An 18676-nucleotide genomic window follows, 5' to 3' on the forward strand; every position below is an offset into this window, starting at 1 on the left:
GGTTAGTTACACTGGTCAGATACACTGGTTAGGTTTACTGGTTAGAAACACTGGTTAGATACACTGGTTAGATACACTGGTTAGGGTCACTGGTTAGATACACTGGTTAGCTTCACTGGTTAGGTTCACTGGTTAGATACACTGGTTAGATACACTGATTAGTTACACTGGTTAGATACACTGGTTAGGTTCACTGGTTAGATACACTGGTTAGGTTCACTGGTTAGTTACACTGGTTAGATACACTGGTTAGGTTCACTGGTTAGATACACTGGTTAAATACACTGCTTAGGTTCACTGGTTAGATACACTGGTTAGATACACTGGTTAGGTTCACTGGTTAGATACACTGGTTAGGTTCACTGGTTAGATACACTGGTTAGGTTCACTGGTTAGATACACTGGTTAGGTTCACTGGTTAATTACACTGGTTAGATACACTGGTTAGGTTCACTGGTTAGATACACTGGTTAGGTTCACTGGTTAGTTACACTGGTTAGATACACTGGTTAGGTTCACTGGTTAGATACACTGGTTAGGTTCACTGGTTAGTTACACTGGTTAGATACACTGGTTAGGTTCACTGGTTAGATACACTGGTTAGGTTCACTGGTTAGATACACTGGTTAGGTTCACTGGTTAGATACACTGGTTAGATACACTGGTTAGATACACTGGTTAGGTTCACTGGTTAGATACACTGGTTAGGTTCACTGGTTAGATACACTGGTTAGGTTCACTGGTTAGATACACTGGTTAGATACACTGGTTAGGTTCACTGGTTAGATACACTGGTTAGGTTCACTGGTTAGTTACACTGGTTAGATACACTGGTTAGATACACTGGTTAGGTTCACTGGTTAGATACACTGGTTAGATACACTGGTTAGATACACTGGTTAGGTTCACTGGTTAGATACACTGGTTAGATACACTGGTTAGGTTCACTGGTTAGATACACTGGTTAGGTTCACTGGTTAGTTACACTGGTTAGATACAGTGGTTAGGTTTACTGGTTAGAAACACTGGTTAGATACACTGGTTAGATACACTGGTTAGGTTCACTGGTTAGATACACTGGTTAGATACACTGGTTAGGTTCACTGGTTCGATACACTGGTTAGGTTCACTAGTTAGGTACACTGGTTAGATACACTGGTTAGGTTCACTGGTTAGATACACTGGTTAGATACACTGGTTAGTTACACTGGTTAGATACACTGGTTAGGTTTACTGGTTAGAAACACTGGTTAGGTACACTGGTTAGATACACTGGTTAGGTTCACTGGTTAGATACACTGGTTCCATACACTGGTTATGTTTACTGGTTAGAAACACTGGTTAGAAACACTGGTTAGATACACTGGTTTCAAACACTGGTTGGATACACTGGTTAGATACACTGGTTAGGTTTACTGGTTAGATACTCTGGTTCGATACACTGGTTAGGTTCACTGGTTAGATACACTGGTTAGATACACTGGTTAGGTTCACTGGTTAGATACACTGGTTAGATACACTGGTTAGGGTCACTGGTTAGATACACTGGTTAGCTTCACTGGTTAGTTACACTGGTTAGATACACTGGTTAGGTTTACTGGTTAGAAACACTGGTTAGATACACTGGTTAGGTTCACTGGTTAGATACACTGGTTAGATACACTGGTTAGATACACTGGTTAGGTTCACTGGTTAGATACACTGGTTAGATACACTGATTAGTTACACTGGTTAGATACACTGGTTAGGTTTACTGGTTAGAAACACTGGTTAGATACACTGGTTAGGTTTACTGGTTAGAAACACTGGTTAGATACTCTGGTTAGAAACACTGGTTAGAAACACTGGTTAGATACACTGGTTAGAAACACTGGTTATAAACACTGATTAGATACACTGGTTAGGTTTACTGGTTAGATACACTGGTTAGGTTTACTCTTGCTTACCCATTTAATGACAGGGTTACTTACCTTGACCAGAGCTGAGTGCAGGTAGATATTATGGGGCATTATAATCGCCCCAATGATGCCCACAGCCTGAAGCAGCTCATTCCTGCCGCACCCAGTACAGTACGGATAGAATAATCCTTTCAACACCTGACCCTGGTCCGGTTTCACCACCACATACTGCAGAGAGAGAGAGACGGTCAGTGGAGTCAGTGGGGATGGTCAGTGTATTGATTTGTATTGTGGGTTCAATGACGACACATTCATGAAAGACAATGACTTTTTATCTAAAGTATGTTCAACTCAGTTAAACAGCATTACAAGAGACACCATGCTAGTGATCCATCTAAACCGAAAGCAAAACTAAACTGCTTGTCTCTCACATGCCCTCTGCTGGTCAGGCATAAGTAATCAATCAGGCAAACATGCTGGTAAGGCATCATAATCAAACAGGCAAATACCATCACTATTTGCTGATATCATTACATCTCCCTTTCTTAAAACAAAAGTATTTCACTTTTAACTAACATGTTTTCTTTGTATTAATCTGCATTTTAACTGTAACACTTAATGAACTTACATTATCATTATCATGATCAAGGTTTTTTAACCTTGCTTTGTGTGTTCACATGAAATATGTAAATACACTAGAACTTGAAGAAAGAATAAGATAACATTACTTCCTTCTATAGCAATAGTCCTTAAATTTGCTCAATGAGTCTCTCAGGAGGCTTCACATGTCTTGAGGATTTTCTGATTGATTGTCCTTGAATCTGAGTTGTTGCCTCAGATGATGATTTCTCAGCTGTGTGATCAGGTTGTTCAACAGTATCAGTCTTTTGACCTGCTGTGTGATCAGGTTGTTCAACAGTATCAGTCTTTTGACCTGCTGTGGCTGGTCCCCTGAGAAGATCTCGACGATTTCTTCTTAGAACAGCACCCTCATCTGTCTGAATGGTGTATGATCTTGGTTGAACTTCACTCAGGACAGTTCCCTTCTGAGTCCATATGTTTGTTTTGTCTTTGAACCTTACTTGGTCACCAGTGTGGAGTTCAGGTAGGTTTTGTGTTCCTCTGTCATAGTAGTACTTTTGCTTTTCTTTCTGTTGTTCTTTGAACTTCCTCACTTTCTCCCCCTCTTTTGTTTTCAGGAGGTTCTCCGGGATGGGTAGGTTTGACCTTAGCCGACGTCCCATAAGGAGTTGGGCTGGTGACATACCACACTTGAGCGGCGTTGTGTGGTATACAAGCATGCTTTGGTAGAAGTCAGTTCCACTGTCTTTTGCCTTGTACATCACTCTTTTCACTGTCTGGACCGATTTTTCCACTAGTCCATTGGACTGTGGAAAGTGAGGACTTGACGTTGTGTGGACAAAGTCCCACTCTTTGGCAAAGTGTCGGAAACTTGCATTGTAAAACTGGGGTCCGTTGTCTGTGAAGACCTCGCTTGCCACGCCATGTCTGGAGAATATGGATTTCATACATGTTATCACAGCATCTGCAGTGGTGGTGTACAGTCTACAAACCTCTGGATACAGGGAGTAATAGTCTGTGACTACAAGATAGTCCTTCCCTTGACATACGAATAGGTCAGCGCCTACCTTCTGGTAAGGTCTGTCTGGCGCTGGGTGTGGCTTTAGTGGTTCTACCGGATTGCTTGCTCGATATTTCAGGCATATTGTGCAGTTTGACACCTCATTTGTCACATCTTGGTTGATTCGTGGCCAGTACATTACCTCTCGTGCTCTTTTCTTACACTTTTCGATTCCCAGATGTCCTCCATGGATCCTTTTTAGCATCTCTCTTCTCAGACTCTTTGGGATAACTATTTTACTTCCTTTGTAGATGATGTCTTCGACCACTGATAGTTCCGCCCTGCAGTTCCAGTACTCTGCCATGTCAGGTGAGCAGTCTTGCTTCATGTTGGGCCATCCATCCAAGATGCTTTTCCTCAGTCGTCTCAGTGTTTCATCTTTGTTTGTCTCAGTCTTTATGAGCTCCATTTTTGCATCTGCTATGGGCAGTGCACTTGTGATCATGTCCACGTAGGCGTTCAGTTTTTCATCCATTTTGGTGTTTGCGGGCTCACTTGGGTCAACAGCTCTGGACAACGTGTCTGCTGTATACATCAGCTTACCCGGTGTGTACGCAACATTCAGTGTATAGCGTTGCAGCCTGATCATCATTCTTTGTATTCTAAGCGGACAGCTATTTAGTGGCTTTTGGAACAATGCAATCAAGGGCTTATGGTCAGTCTCTACACTGATTGCTTGTCCTACCACAAACTGGTGAAATCTTTCACAGGCGTATGTGATGCTGAGCAGCTCCTTTTCTATTTGAGCATATCGCGTCTCCGCGTCTGTCATTGAGCGCGATGCATATGCAATAGGTTGCCAGTAGTCATATTTTTGCAGAAGAACAGCACCGAGCCCACTCTGTGATGCATCTGATGATATCTTGATGGGTCTCGCTGGGTCATAAAACCTCAGAACTGGTTCCTCTGTGAGCAGTTTCTTTAGATCGCTCCATGACTTCTCATGCTCATGATTCCATTCCCATTCTATGTTCTTTTCAGTTAGTCTTCTCAGTGGCGCCATCTTTTCTGAGAGGTTGGATATGAATTTACCCATGTAGTTGATCATTCCATTAAACCTCTGCACGTCCTTTTTGCATTGTGGCTTTGGCATATTCTCAATGGCGGACACCTTTCTGGGATCTGGTCTGATGCCCTCACTGCTAAGGATATCTCCCACAAATGTCAGTTCTGTCACCCCGAGCTGGCATTTCTCTCTATTCAGCTTCAGGTTTGTTTTCCTTGTTGCTTCCAGCACTTTTTTCAGTCTCTCGTCATGCTCAGTTTTCGTGGTTCCCCATACTATGATGTCATCCATTGACGTATCAACTCCCTCCAGGTGCTCATAGATCATATGGATAGTTTTGTGATACACTTCAGGAGCTGAGGCAATGCCAAATGGTAACCTTAGGAATCTGTATCTGCCAAATGGACTGTTGAACGTGCACAGTCTTGAACTTGCCTCGTCCAATTTCATCTGCCAAAATCCTGATGATGCATCTAACTTGCTGAAATACTTTGCATTTGCAAACTGTGACATGATTTCCTCACGTGTAGGAAGCTTGAAGTGCTCTCTCTTTATTGCTCTGTTTAGATCTCTTGGATCCAGGCAAATTCTGAGCTTTCCATTCTTTTTGTCCACAACGACGAGGGAACTCACCCACTCAGTTGGCTCATCTATCTTCTGAATCACGTTCAGGCTTTCCATCCTGTCCAACTCTGCCTTCAGTTGCTTTTGAAGAGCAAACGGAACTTTTCTGCATGGATGTATAACCGGTGTCATACTTTTATCTACTCTGATCGTGTGTTCTCCTGGAATGCAGCCTAGACCCTTAAATAGGTCGTTGTACTCTTTCATGAGTTCATCATAGACTGCCTCTCCTTCGCTTTCCACAATGAGGACTCTCTTTACCAGGTTCAGTCTCTCACAGGCTTTTAAACCTAGTATGGCTTGCACATCCTTTGGCACCACGATTAATGCTAGCGTGTGCTCTCTGTCCTTGTGTGTTACTTTGACAATGCATCTTCCTTTCACTGGTATATCAGCACCTGAGTATCCTGTCACTTTCACTTTTATTCCATGTATCTTTGGTCTGGGTCTAATTTTCTTAAAATCAGTCTCTGATATCACATTAACTTGTGCTCCCGTATCCAATTTAAATGGAATGTGTATGTCATTCACTTTTAGTGTCAACATCCAGTCTCTTTTTTCTTCTTTGTTTTCAGACACAACATCTACATTGAACTCCTCTATCTCGCTTTCATCCACTGCATGGACCTTGCTTTGTTGTGCTTGGTTCCTACAGCAACGGGCATAATGGTTGTTATTGTTGCATCTATTGCATGTTTTACCATATGCTGGACACTTTCTTGGTGTATGCTGTGTACCGCATCGACTACATGACTGTCGATTGCCCCTTTCATTTTTGTTCGCTGGCCACGCCTCTTTTTTCACATTGGCGCTCTTTTTGTTAAACGGTTTGTGTCCGTTCTTTCTCACTGCATCCACGTTGCAGCTACTGTCACTGAACAGCTCCTTTGCCTGCGACTTCACAGTCTCTGTAGCCGTACACAGTGCTATGGCTTTTCCCAGGTCTAGATCTTGCTCTCTTAGCAGTCTTTCCCTTAGACCATTATCTGGAATACCACACACCAGTCTGTCTTTTATCAGCGAGTCTGTCAGTCCCCCAAATTCACATGTTTTGCTTCGGTTTCTCAGTTCAGTCACATACTGATCAATAGTCTCACCTGTTTTCTGTACACGTGAAAAATCTGTGCCTCTCAAACGTCACGTTACGTTTAGGTATGCAGTAGGCCTCAAACTGTTCCATTATTTTATCTAGCTTCATTTTGTCTCCATCAGCAGCGAATGTGAAGTTATTATACACCTCCAGCGCTTCATCACCCACGACATGTAAGAACACTGACGATTTATTTTTATCACGTTTCTCGTCAGCTCCGATTGCCGCTAAATACAACCCCACACGTTGTTTGAATCTCCTCCAATTTTCAGCCACATTACCTGTCAACTGAAGCTTCGCCGGTGGGTGTAATCCTACCATTTTTTCACTTCATTAGCTATTCTCCAAAGGTAAGTAATGATGTTCACTTTTGGCTTGCTAATATGTGGAGAGCTGATTTAACTTCAGATTTTTCCTCTTCATCTCTTTCAATCACTTCTGACACCATGTATTGATTTCTTTGTGAGCTCAATGACGAGACATTTATGAAAGAGAATGAGTTTTTATCTAAAGTATGTTCAACTCTTGTTAACAGCATTTACAGGAGACATCAGGCTAGTGATGCCTCTAGAATGAAACTGAAACCAAACTCAACTGCCTTGCTTGTCTCGGTCACATGCCCTCTGCTGGTCAGGCACAAGCAATCAATCAGGCAACTATGCTGGTAAGACATGATAATCAAACAGGCAAATAACATCATTATTTGCTGATATCATTACATCTCCTTTTCTTAAAACAAAAGTATTTTACTTTTAACTAACAACATGTTTTCTTTGTATTAATCTGCATTTTAACTGTAACACTTAATGAACTTACATTATCATTATCATGATCAAGGTTTTTTAACCTTGCTTTGTGTGTTCACATGAAATATGTCAATACACTAGAACTTGAAGAAAGAATAAGATAACATTACTTCCTTCTATCTCAAACGTCACGTTACGTTTAGGTATGCAGTAGGCCTCAAACTGTTCCATTATTTTATCTAGCTTCAGTTTGTCTCCATTAACAGCGAATGTGAAGTTATTATACACCTCCAGCGCTTCATCACCCACGACATGTAAGAACAGTGACGATTTCCTTTTATTACTTTTCTCGTCAGCTCCGATTGCTGATAAATACAACCCCACACGTTGTTTGAACCTTCTCCAATTTTCAGCCACATTACCTGTCAACTGAAGCGTCACCGGTGGGAGTAAACCTTCCATTTTTCACTTCGTTAGCTATTCTCTAATGGTAAGTAACGATGTTCTCTTTTGGCTTGCTAATCTGTGGAGAGCTGATTTAACTTCAGGTTTTTCCTCTTCATCTCTTTCAATCACTTCTGACACCATGTATTGATTTCTTTGTGAGTTCAATGACGAGACATTTATGAAAGAGAATGAGTTTTTATCTAAAGTATGTTCAACTCTTGTTAACAGCATTTACAGGAGACATCAGGCTAGTGATGCCTCTAGAACGAAACTGAAACTAAACTCAACTGCCTTGCTTGTCTCGGTCACATGCCCTCTGCTGGTCAGGCACAAGCAATCAATCAGGCAACTATGCTGGTAAGACATGATAATCAAACAGGCAAATAACATCACTATTTGCTGATATCATTACACCCTCCATGGCCCTCGCCCCTCCCTATCTCTGTAATCTCCTTCAGCCACACAACCCCCCCGAGATATTTGCCCTCCTCTAATTCTGCCCTCTTGAGTATCCCTGATTTCCCTCGCTCCACCATTGGCGGCCGTGCCTTCAGCTGCCTGGGCCCCAAGCTCTGGAATTCCCTCCCTAAACCTCTCCGCCTCTCTCCTCCTTTAAGACGCTCCTTAAAACCGACCTCTTTGACCAAGCTTTTGGCCACCTGTCCTAATATCTCCTTATGTGGCTCGGTGTCAAATTTTGTTTGATAATCGCTCCTGTGAAGCGCGTTGGGATGTTTTACTGGGTTAAAGGCAATATATAAATACAGGTTGTTGTTGTTGTTATTTCCTCTGGTTCTTTTGCCAGTTATTTTAAACTCTGACCTTTGGTCTCCGACCCACTTGCCAAAGGAAACAGTTTCTCCCGACTTGCTGCATCAAAACCCCTCATAATTTTGAATCCCTCCAAATATTGATCAAGATTTAATCAAATGCTGCTTTTGTCCAACATTGATACTCAGATAATATTCGGTGCCGGCTTAATATTACCTATATTACCTATAAAGCTGAATCTTTATAGATAAAGCTTACGGGTGGCCTCCCAAGATGAAGAAGGATTGGAGACGAAGGTAACCTGGGCGCTCCTTTCTGCTTTGATAGAATGATCGCGCACAGGAGGAGGCCATTCGGCCCATCGAGCCTGTGCCAGCTCTTTGAAAGATTCTGTCCAATCAGTCCCACTCCCCCTGCTCTTTCCCCGGAGCCCTGCAATGTTTCCCTTCAAGTATTTCTCTAATTCCCTTTTGAAAGTTACTATTGAATCTGCTTCCACCGCCCTTTCAGGCAGCGCGTTCCAGATCACAACAACTCGCTGCGTAAAACAATTCTCATCAAATTCAAATGGACAGCCAATCAATAGAAGGAAAACAATGATTGCTTGACTCTATCTTTTCTCCCCTTGTCCAGTCTCTTCCCACCTACATCCGCGACTCTTCGGACGCCCTCCGCCACTTTAACAGTTTCCAGTTTCCTGGCCCCAACCGCTTCCTTTTCACCATGGACGTACAATCCCTCTACACCTCCATCCCCCACCAGGATGGCCTGAGGGCGCTCCGCTTCTTCCTTGAACAGAGGCCCAACCAGTCCCCATCCACCACCACCCTCCTCCGCCTGGCTGAACTTGTTCTCACATTCAACAACTTCTCCTTTAACTCCACTCATTTCCTCCAAATCAAAGGTGTTGCTATGGGAACCCGCATGGGTCCTAGCTATGCCTGCCTTTTCGTGGGATATGTGGAACACTCTTTGTTCCAGTCCTACTCGGGTCCCCTCCCTCACCTCTTTTTCCGGTACATTGATGACTATCGGTGCCGTTTCCTGCTCTCGCCCTGAACTAGACAATTTCATTCACTTTGCCTCCAATTTCCACCCTTCCCTCACCTTCACATGGTCCATCTCCAACTCTTCCCTTCCCTTCCTAGACTTCTCCGTCTCCATCTCTGGGGATAGGTTATTGACCAACATTCACTACAAGCCCACTGACTCCCACAGCTACCTGGACTACACCTCCTCCCACCCTGCCTCCTGTAAGGACTCTATTCCATTCTCCCAGTTTCTCCGTCTCCGCCGTATCTGCTCCGACGACGCCACCTTCCACACCAGTGCTTCCGACATGTCTTCCTTTTTCCTCAACCGAGGATTCCCCTCTACAGTGGTTGACACGGCCCTCGACCGTGTCAGTTCTATCTCCCGCACTTCTGCTCTCACCCCTGCCCCTCCCTCCCGGAACCACGATAGGGTTCCCCTTGTCCTCACCTTTCACCCCACCAGCCTCCACATTCAACGGATCATCCTCCGCCATTTCCGCCACCTCCAACGTGATCCCACCACCAAACGTATCTTTCCCTCCCCTCCTCTTTCAGCATTCCGAAGGGACCACTCCCTCCGAGACACCCTAGTCCACTCCTCTATCACCCCCAGCACCCCTTCCCCTTCGCCCGGCACCTTCCCGTGCAAGCGCAGGAGATGTAACACATGCCCTTATACCTCCCCCTTCCCACTGTCCAGGGCCCCAAACACCCCTTCCAGGTGAAACAGCGATTTACTTGTACTTCTTGCAATCTAGTATACTGTATTCGCTGCTCACGATGCGGTCTCCTCTACATTGGGGAGACTAAACGCAGATTGGGTGACGGCTTTGTGGAACACCTCCGTTCAGTCCGTAAGGGTGACCCCGAGCTTCCGGTCGCCTGTCACTTTAATTCACCGCTCCATTCCCACTCGGACCTCACCGTCCTTGGCCTCTTGTATTGTTCCACGGAAGCTCAACGTAAACTCGAGGAACAGCACCTCATCTTCCGATTAGGCACTTTACAGCCTTCCGGACTCAATATCGAGTTCAACAATTTCAGATCATAACCTCGGCCCCTATTTCATTTTTACTTATTTTTTATCCACACCTTTGTTTTGGTTTCCCTTCCCCCTTTTTCTCTCTCCCACATGGCAGCTGTCTCCCATTCTGCCAGCGCATTTCACACCTAATCTAGAGCCGTCTTTTGTCTCTCCACTAGTCCGATCACCATCTCGTCTCGTTTTGAATACCTCTTAATGTCGCTTCACTTCTCTTTTGTTCTCTCCCAGCCCGGCCTTTCAATCTGTTTCATTTCCTGTGCCTTTCCAGTCTTGACAAAGGGTTTGACCCGAAACGTCGACTCTATTTTCTCTCCACGGATGTTGCCTGGCCTGCTGAATTTTTCCAGCATTTTCTGTTGTTATTAATGATTGCTGCAGTGCTGTTGTTGTGCCACGAGGTGGCAGCAGCTCATTTAGCGAGTGTATCCTCCTGGACATCTTAACAGGATGAGAAATCCGTGTCTAATCTGGAGCTCGCCAGATTGGTGGGGCGGGGTGGTGTTGAAGGGAGGGTATTTTGGGTACTAGCGCCGTACTGTGGCTTAAAGGGACAGGCCTCATGGCCTCAGCGGATGGGTTGGCAAGGGGGGGACACAGATCCCCGAGTTCTCTGACGGAGCAGTTGGGCGTGACGATGATGTAGGTGACACGGGGGAAGGAGACACCCTTTGGGCACAGAGCTGCACGGGGAGTTGCCCAATGGGGCAATGTACAGTCCTGGGCACCGCGCCTTAGGAAGGATAGACTGGCCTTGGAAGGGGTGCGGCGCAGAGTCACCAGGCTGTTCCCAGGACTCCGAGCGTTAGATTATGAGAGATTACATAAACTAGGCTTGTATTCCCTGGCGTATAGAAGGCTAAGGGGTGATTTGATTGAGGTTTTCAGGATTTTGAAAGGAATTGATGGGGTAAATAGAGAGAAACTTTCTCCACTGGTGGGGGAGTCTGGGGCAAAAAAGAAAAAAAGAAGGACTTTCATTTCTATAGCGCCTTTCACGACCACCGGACGTCCCAAAGTGCTTCACAGCCAACTAAATACTGTTTGAAGTGTAGTCACTGTTGTAATGTAGGAAAAGCGACGGCCATTCTGTGCACAGCAAGATCCCACAAACGGCAATGTGATAATGACCAGATAATCGGTTTTAGTGATTGACGTAAGAAACCTACTAGGCACTTGGTCTAAGCGTTAAACAAAGCTTTAATCAACTGTTTTACAACACGGCGGTCTAGTTGTGTCCTTCACTAGTTCCTGTTAAGAATGTCCTGCGCAAGCTGGGCCCATGCCCGATTATTTATACTCTCCCTGGACAGCGCCACCTGCAGGCTGCTCAGTATTATTTCATAAGTCTTTCTTTCATGAATGACTGATTCATGTCAGTGATGTTGGTTGAGGGATAAATATTGGCCAAGGGGACAAAACCTTAAAATCAGAGCCAGGTCGGTCAGGAGAGGAGTTAGGAAACATTTCTCCACACAAAGGGTGGTGGAAGTGTGGAACTCTCTCCCACAAAAATTAATTAATAGCTCAATTAATAACTTTAAATCTTAGATCAATAGAGTTTTGCTAGACAAAGGTATTGAGGGACATGCAACCAAGGCGGGTGGATGGAGTTAAGATACAGATCAGCCATGATCTCATTGAATGGCGAAGAGGTTCGAGGGGCTGATTGGCCTCCTCCTGTTCTAATGAAAGGGTTAGGGTTAGGGTTAGGTTCCAACGCTATCTCCTCCCCTACACCCATACAGCTAAGAAGAAGTTTAATGACCTCACTAGGCCAGGTAGTATAGGCTGAGTCAAACACACCTCCCCAGAATGCTCTATACTGAACATATCCACCATTAGCAGTGGTATTCTGCTCACACTGTGTGCCTGTGCTTCAAGTACTTACCATTCCTGCCCAGGACCCAGTGAAAGGGTTGTTGACACAGGGTTATTAGAACATGGGCTCCGTCACCACAAGCAAGTCCCCCTCCCCACCGCCACTCCCCTACTGAGCTCTGCGAGCTCAGCACAGAGTGGGACATTGCTGGTCGGTGCCGGGATCTGGGCAGGCTCCTGGCTGATGTCCAACAGTCCCTGGGGAGGATGTTAAATGCTGGGAAGAGATAGGAAATGCTGCACACTTGTTCTAAGGACATCCCTTAGTATAAAAGCACGACTCCTGTATCTAACTTTACCTCGTATCCGAATGTTATCGCCATAATTGCAATCAGCAACGCAAAAAAGGCTTCCAGCTTCCTGAGACCTGGAATCAGAAGATAATCCATCAGCAGTGAGTGCAGTTCGGACAGAGTGTCCCCTCAGGCACAGATTCCAGCTCCTGTTGATCAGCACTTCCTGATTTCCCCTCCCCCCCTACATTCCTAACCACGCTTCCACATTCCCTTTAATATCATGTACCTTAATTCATAGAACTATACAGTATTTCCAGCGCAGAAACAGGCCATTCGGCCCAACTGGTCTGTGCCGGTGTTTCTGCTCCACTCGAGCCTCCTCCCACCCCTCTCCATCTCACCCCATCACCATATCCTTCTATTCCTTTCTCCATCGTGTGCTTATTGAGTTTCCCCTTAAATGCATCTCCGCTATTCGCCTCAGCCTCTCCCTGTGGTAGCGAGTTCCACATTCTCGCCACTCTCTGGGTAAAGAAGTTTCTCCTGAATTCCCTGTTGGATTTATTAGTGACTCACTGATATCGATAGTTACCAAAAAATCAAATAGGAAATTCTTAACCTCATCAAAACCCCTGCAAATATTGCCCCCTCGATGAGACCTGGTTCCTGGATGGTGATGACACTTGGTGCCAGGAGTTACCATAAGGCCGAGGGCAGACGGAGTTTGAGAGAAGAGTCACTCTTTGTTACGAGCAAGAACAACAATTTGGAAGAGCAAGTTCGAAGCACCTGACTGAACATCAGAAATAGGAGCAGGAGTCGGACCTTCGGCCCCTCGAGCCCGCTCCGCCACACGGCCCCTCGAGCCCGCTCCGCCACATGGCCCCTCGAGCCCGCTCTGCCACACGGCCCCTCGAGCCCGCTCCGCCACACGGCCCCTCGAGCCCGCTCCGCCACACGGCCCCTCGAGCCCGCTCTGCCACACGGCCCCTCGAGCCCGCTCCGCCACACGGCCCCTCGAGCCCGCTCCGCCACACGGCCCCTCGAGCCCGCTCCGCCACACGGCCCCTCGAGCCCGCTCCGCCACACGGCCCCTCGAGCCCGCTCCGCCACACGGCCCCTCGAGCCCGCTCCGCCACACGGCCCCTCGAGCCCGCTCCGCCACACGGCCCCTCGAGCCCGCTCCGCCACACGGCCCCTCGAGCCCGCTCCGCCACACGGCCCCTCGAGCCCGCTCCGCCACACGGCCCCTCGAGCCCGCTCCGCCACACGGCCCCTCGAGCCCGCTCCGCCACACGGCCCCTCGAGCCCGCTCCGCCACACGGCCCCTCGAGCCTGCTCCGCCATTCAATAAGATCACGGCTGATCTTCGACCTCAACTCCACTCTCCCGCCCGATCTCCATATCCCTTGATTCCCCTACAGTCAAAAACTCTATCGATCTCAGCCTTGAATATACTCAACGACTGAGCCTCCACAGCCCTCTGGGGCAGAGAATTCCAAAGATTCACCGCCCCGAGTGAAGAAATTCCTCCTCATCTCAGTCCTGATACCCGACCCCTTATCCTGAGACTGTGACCCCTAGTTCTAGACACTCCAGCCAGGGGAAACATCCTCCCTCCATCTATCCTGTCAATCCCTGTAAGAATTTTGTATGTTTCAATGAGATCACCTCTCATTCTTCTAAACTCCAGAGAGTATCGGCCCATTCTACACAATCTCTCCTCATAGGACAGCCCTCTCACCCCAGGAATCAGTGCGGTGAACCTTCGTTGCACTCCCTCTAAAGCAAACTATACCCTTCCTTGGGTAAGGAGACCCAAACTGTGCACAGAGTTGAAGAGAGATGCTGATCCTCAGCAGAAGAGAAAGAAGTCAAGATCAAAGTGTTGTAGAGGGCTCCATCCAACATGGGAACCCGTGACTTACCATATCGGTCGAGGAACAAGAACGCAATGGTGTCAACAATGGTTATAATCACTCCTCCCCAAATTGGAATCCTGAAAGAATCATGAAAAATTTTAGCCAATGGTTTAAACGATCACCAGCCAACAGAAAGATAAGGAGAAAGTGGGACAGATCCTATTGGTAGTGAGCCAGGCATTGTACCTGGGTAACGACCTGGCAATCCTGCTATATCTGGGAGCTGGTGCCCAAGTTGTGTGAGCTGTTCCACAGAGCAACAGCCTGGCATTGTCGCACTTACAGAGCCATAACAATCAGCCAAACATCTCAATCTCCACTCCCTCCACCACCGGCGCACCGTGGCTGCAGTGTGCACCATCTACAAGATGCACTGCAGCAACTCGCCAAGGCTTCTTCGGCAGCACCTCCCAAACCCGCGACCTCTTCCACCTAGAAGGACAAGGCAGCAGGCGCATGGGAACACCACCACCTCCAAGTTCCCCTCCGAGTCACACACCATCCTGACTTGGACACATTCTCTCTGGTGAGTGGGTCAATAACCAGAGGTCATAGATTTAAAATCATTGGCGAAAGATCTCGAGGGGCGATGAGGAGAAATGTTTACACTCAGAGAGTTGTCGGGATCGGGAACGCTCGGCCTGAACAGGTGGCGGGAGCTGATTCCATCAAGAATTTTAAAAGGGAGTTGGACGGGTTCTCGAGGATGAGGAGCTCACAGGGTTACGGACAATACGCGGGAGTGTGTGACTGAGCACGACTGGTCTTTCAAAGAGCCGGCACAGGGATGACGGGCCGAATGGCCTCCTTCTGTGCTGTAAGTTTCTATTGATTCTATATATTGGAAGTTCCTGAGTCAAAATCCTGGAACTCGCTCCCTAACAGCACTGTGGGAGAACCTTCACCCCACGGACTGCACTGTGGGGGAACCTTCACCCCACGGACTGCACTGTGGGAGAACCTTCACCCCACGGACTGCACTGTGGGGGAACCTTCACCCCACGGACTGCACTGTGGGAGAACCTTCACCCCACGGACTGCACTGTGGGGGAACCTTCACCCCACGGACTGCACTGTGGGGGAACCTTCACCCCACGGACTGCACTGTGGGAGAACCTTCACCCCACGGACTGCACTGTGGGAGAACCTTCACCCCACGGACTGCACTGTGGGGGAACCTTCACCCCACGGACTGCACCGTGGGGGAACCTTCACCCCACGGACTGCACTGTGGGGGAACCTTCACCCCACGGACTGCACTGTGGGAGAACCTTCACCCCATGGACTGCACTGTGGGGGAACCTTCACCCCACGGACTGCACTGTGGGGGAACCTTCACCCCACGGACTGCACTGTGGGGGAACCTTCACCCCACGGACTGCACTGTGGGGGAACCTTCACCCCACGGACTGCACTGTGGGAGAACCTTCACCCCACGGACTGCACTGTGGGGGAACCTTCACCCCACGGACTGCACTGTGGGAGAAACTTCACCCCACGGACTGCACTGTGGGGGAACCTTCACCCCACGGACTGCACCGTGGGGGAACCTTCACCCCATGGACTGCACTGTGGGGGAACCTTCACCCCACGGACTGCACTGTGGGGGAACCTTCACCCCACGGACTGCACTGTGGGGGAACCTTCACCCCACGGACTGCACTGTGGGAGAACCTTCACCCCACGGACTGCACTGTGGGGGAACCTTCACCCCACGGACTGCACTGTGGGGGAACCTTCACCCCACGGACTGCACTGTGGGAAAACCTTCACCCCACGGACTGCACTGTGGGAGAACCTTCACCCCACGGACTGCACTGTGGGGGAACCTTCACCCCACGGACTGCACTGTGGGAGAATCTTCACCCCATGGACTGCACTGTGGGGGAACCTTCACCCCACGGACTGCACTGTGGGAGAACCTTCACCCCACGGACTGCACTGTGGGGGAACCTTCACCCCACGGACTGCACTGTGGGAGAACCTTCACCCCATGGACTGCACTGTGGGGGAACCTTCACCCCACGGACTGCACTGTGGGAGAAACTTCACCCCACGGACTGCACTGTGGGGGAACCTTCACCCCACGGACTGCACTGTGGGGGAACCTTCGCCCCACGGACTGCACTGTGGGGGAACCTTCACCCCACGGACTGCACTGTGGGAGAACCTTCACCCCACGGACTGCACTGTGGGGGAACCTTCACCCCACGGACTGCACTGTGGGGGAACCTTCACCGCACGGACTGCACTGTGGGGGAACCTTCACCCCACGGACTGCACTGTGGGAGAACCTTCACCCCACGGACTGCACTGTGGGAGAACCTTCACCCCACGGACTGCACTGTGGGGGAACCTTCACCCCACGGACTGCACTGTGGGGGAACCTTCACCCCACGGACTGCACTGTGGGGGAACCTTCACCCCACGGACTGCACTGTGGGGGAACCTTCACCCCACGGACTGCACTGTGGGGGAACCTTCACCCCACGGACTGCACTGTGGGGGAACCTTCACCCCACGGACTGCACTGTGGGGGAACCTTCACCCCACGGACTGCACTGTGGGAGAACCTTCACCCCACGGACTGCACTGTGGGAGAACCTTCACCCCACGGACTGCACTGTGGGGGAACCTTCACCCCACGGACTGCACTGTGGGAGAACCTTCACCCCACGGACTGCACTGTGGGAGAACCTTCACCCCACGGACTGCACTGTGGCGGAACCTTCACCCCACGGACTGCACTGTGGGAGAACCTTCACCCCACGGACTGCACTGTGGGGGAACCTTCACCCCACGGACTGCACTGTGGGAGAACCTTCACCCCACGGACTGCACTGTGGGAGAACCTTCACCCCACGGACTGCACTGTGGCGGAACCTTCACCCCACGGACTGCACTGTGGGCAAACCTTCACCCCACGGACTGCACTGTGGGGGAACCTTCACCCCACGGACTGCACTGTGGGGGAACCTTCACCCCACGGACTGCAGAAGTTCAAGAAAGTGGCTCACCACCACCTTCTCTAGGGCAACTAGGGATGGGCAATAAATGCTGGCCTTGCCAGGTACACCCACATCTTGAGAACTAAAACGAACAACCCAAATGAGTTGCTTATGTTACATCTTGACACCATTAACCGTGAAATATTTTTGTTTCTTGCTGTGATTACTGTTCCTACTGGAGGAGACAACAGATCTTACCATTGATTGGACAGTAGGGTTGATGGCAATCGCCGTGCCGATCACCTCTTGCATGTCGGACCAATGATGGCAAGCTCAATCATGAGCCACAGTAGGATACGTGGGTACTGAAACACAGGAACAGCACCATGCTCTGTCACAAAGTTCTGTCACTAATATTCGGCACATGGTTAACAGGAGGGGTCAGGTTTACACATTGGCCTCAGTGTCTTTGGAGGGGGAAATCATCCAGGGACAGCTGGAAGCTGCAGGGTGTGGAGCTCAGGTCAGACCAGGGTTAGGATCAGGTGTGATGCCCCTCTGTGATTCCTGCTAACACGAAGAGCTAGAACGATCCCTGTGCCTGACTGGGTTGGGCCCTGGTGCAGACGACATTGGGCCTCATTGAGACCTCCGAGAGCTGCAGATGCTTGCTGGGCATCCCCAGTGAGATTGCCGATGAAGAGGCACGAGGTCTCGGGTTTCGGGCCTCTGAATCACCATCAGTGTCCCTCAGCTAGCTCAACAAAAGGGGAGCAACCAGGAGGGGGGCAGCTGGGAGATCGGGATGAGTGGACGATTGGGGAAACTGAGATCAGGAGTGTGTTGGGGGGGGAGATTAGGGAAAGGGCGATGGGGGAGAATGGGGAAAAGGGTAACGGGGGGAGATTAGGGAAAGGGTAATGGGGGAGATTGGGGAAAGGGTAATGGGGGAGATTAGGGAAAGGGTAACGGGGGGAGATTAGGGAAAGGGTAACGGGGGGAGATTAGGGAAAGGGCGATGGGGGAGATTAGGGAAAGGGTAACGGGGGGAGATTGGGGAAAGGGTAACGGGGGAGATTGGGGAAAGGGCAATGGGGAGATTGGGGAAAGGGCAATGGGGGAGATTGGGGAAAGGGCAATGGGGAGATTGGGGGAAAGGGCGATGGGGGAGAATGGGGAAAGGGTAATGGGGGAGGTTGGGGAAAGGGCGATGGGGGAGATTGGGGAAAGGGTAATGGGGGAGATTGGGGAAAGGGTAATGGGGGAGATTGGGAAAGGGCAATGGGGGAGATTGGGGAAAGGGCAATGGGGAGATTGGGGAAAGGGCAATGGGGGAGATTGGGGAAAGGGCAATTGGGAGATTGGGGAAAGGGTAATGGGGGAGATAGG

At 49.0% G+C, this 18676-nt stretch overlaps 1 protein-coding gene across 1 annotated transcript in view; it reads right to left on the bottom strand.

Annotated features, from left to right (window-relative positions):
• LOC147120746 (natural resistance-associated macrophage protein 1-like) overlaps positions 1-17726 on the bottom strand; it is a 58323-nt gene extending 40597 nt beyond the window's left edge. Inside the window, exons 1-4 of the mRNA XM_085986985.1 lie at positions 17546-17726; positions 14346-14416; positions 12481-12548; positions 1971-2126 (exon numbers count right to left, since the gene is read on the bottom strand). Coding sequence (XP_085843111.1) covers positions 1971-2126; positions 12481-12504 — 180 coding nt within the window. The 5' untranslated portion in view covers positions 12505-12548; positions 14346-14416; positions 17546-17726. The remainder of the gene's footprint in view (positions 1-1970; positions 2127-12480; positions 12549-14345; positions 14417-17545) is intronic.
• Positions 17727-18676: the final 950 nt, after the last annotated feature.

Source organism: Somniosus microcephalus, chromosome 4 (genome assembly GCF_052327205.1).
Source record: "Somniosus microcephalus isolate GS21.2 chromosome 4, FLI_Smic_1.0, whole genome shotgun sequence".
NCBI classification, from domain to species: Eukaryota; Metazoa; Chordata; class Chondrichthyes; order Squaliformes; family Somniosidae; genus Somniosus; species Somniosus microcephalus.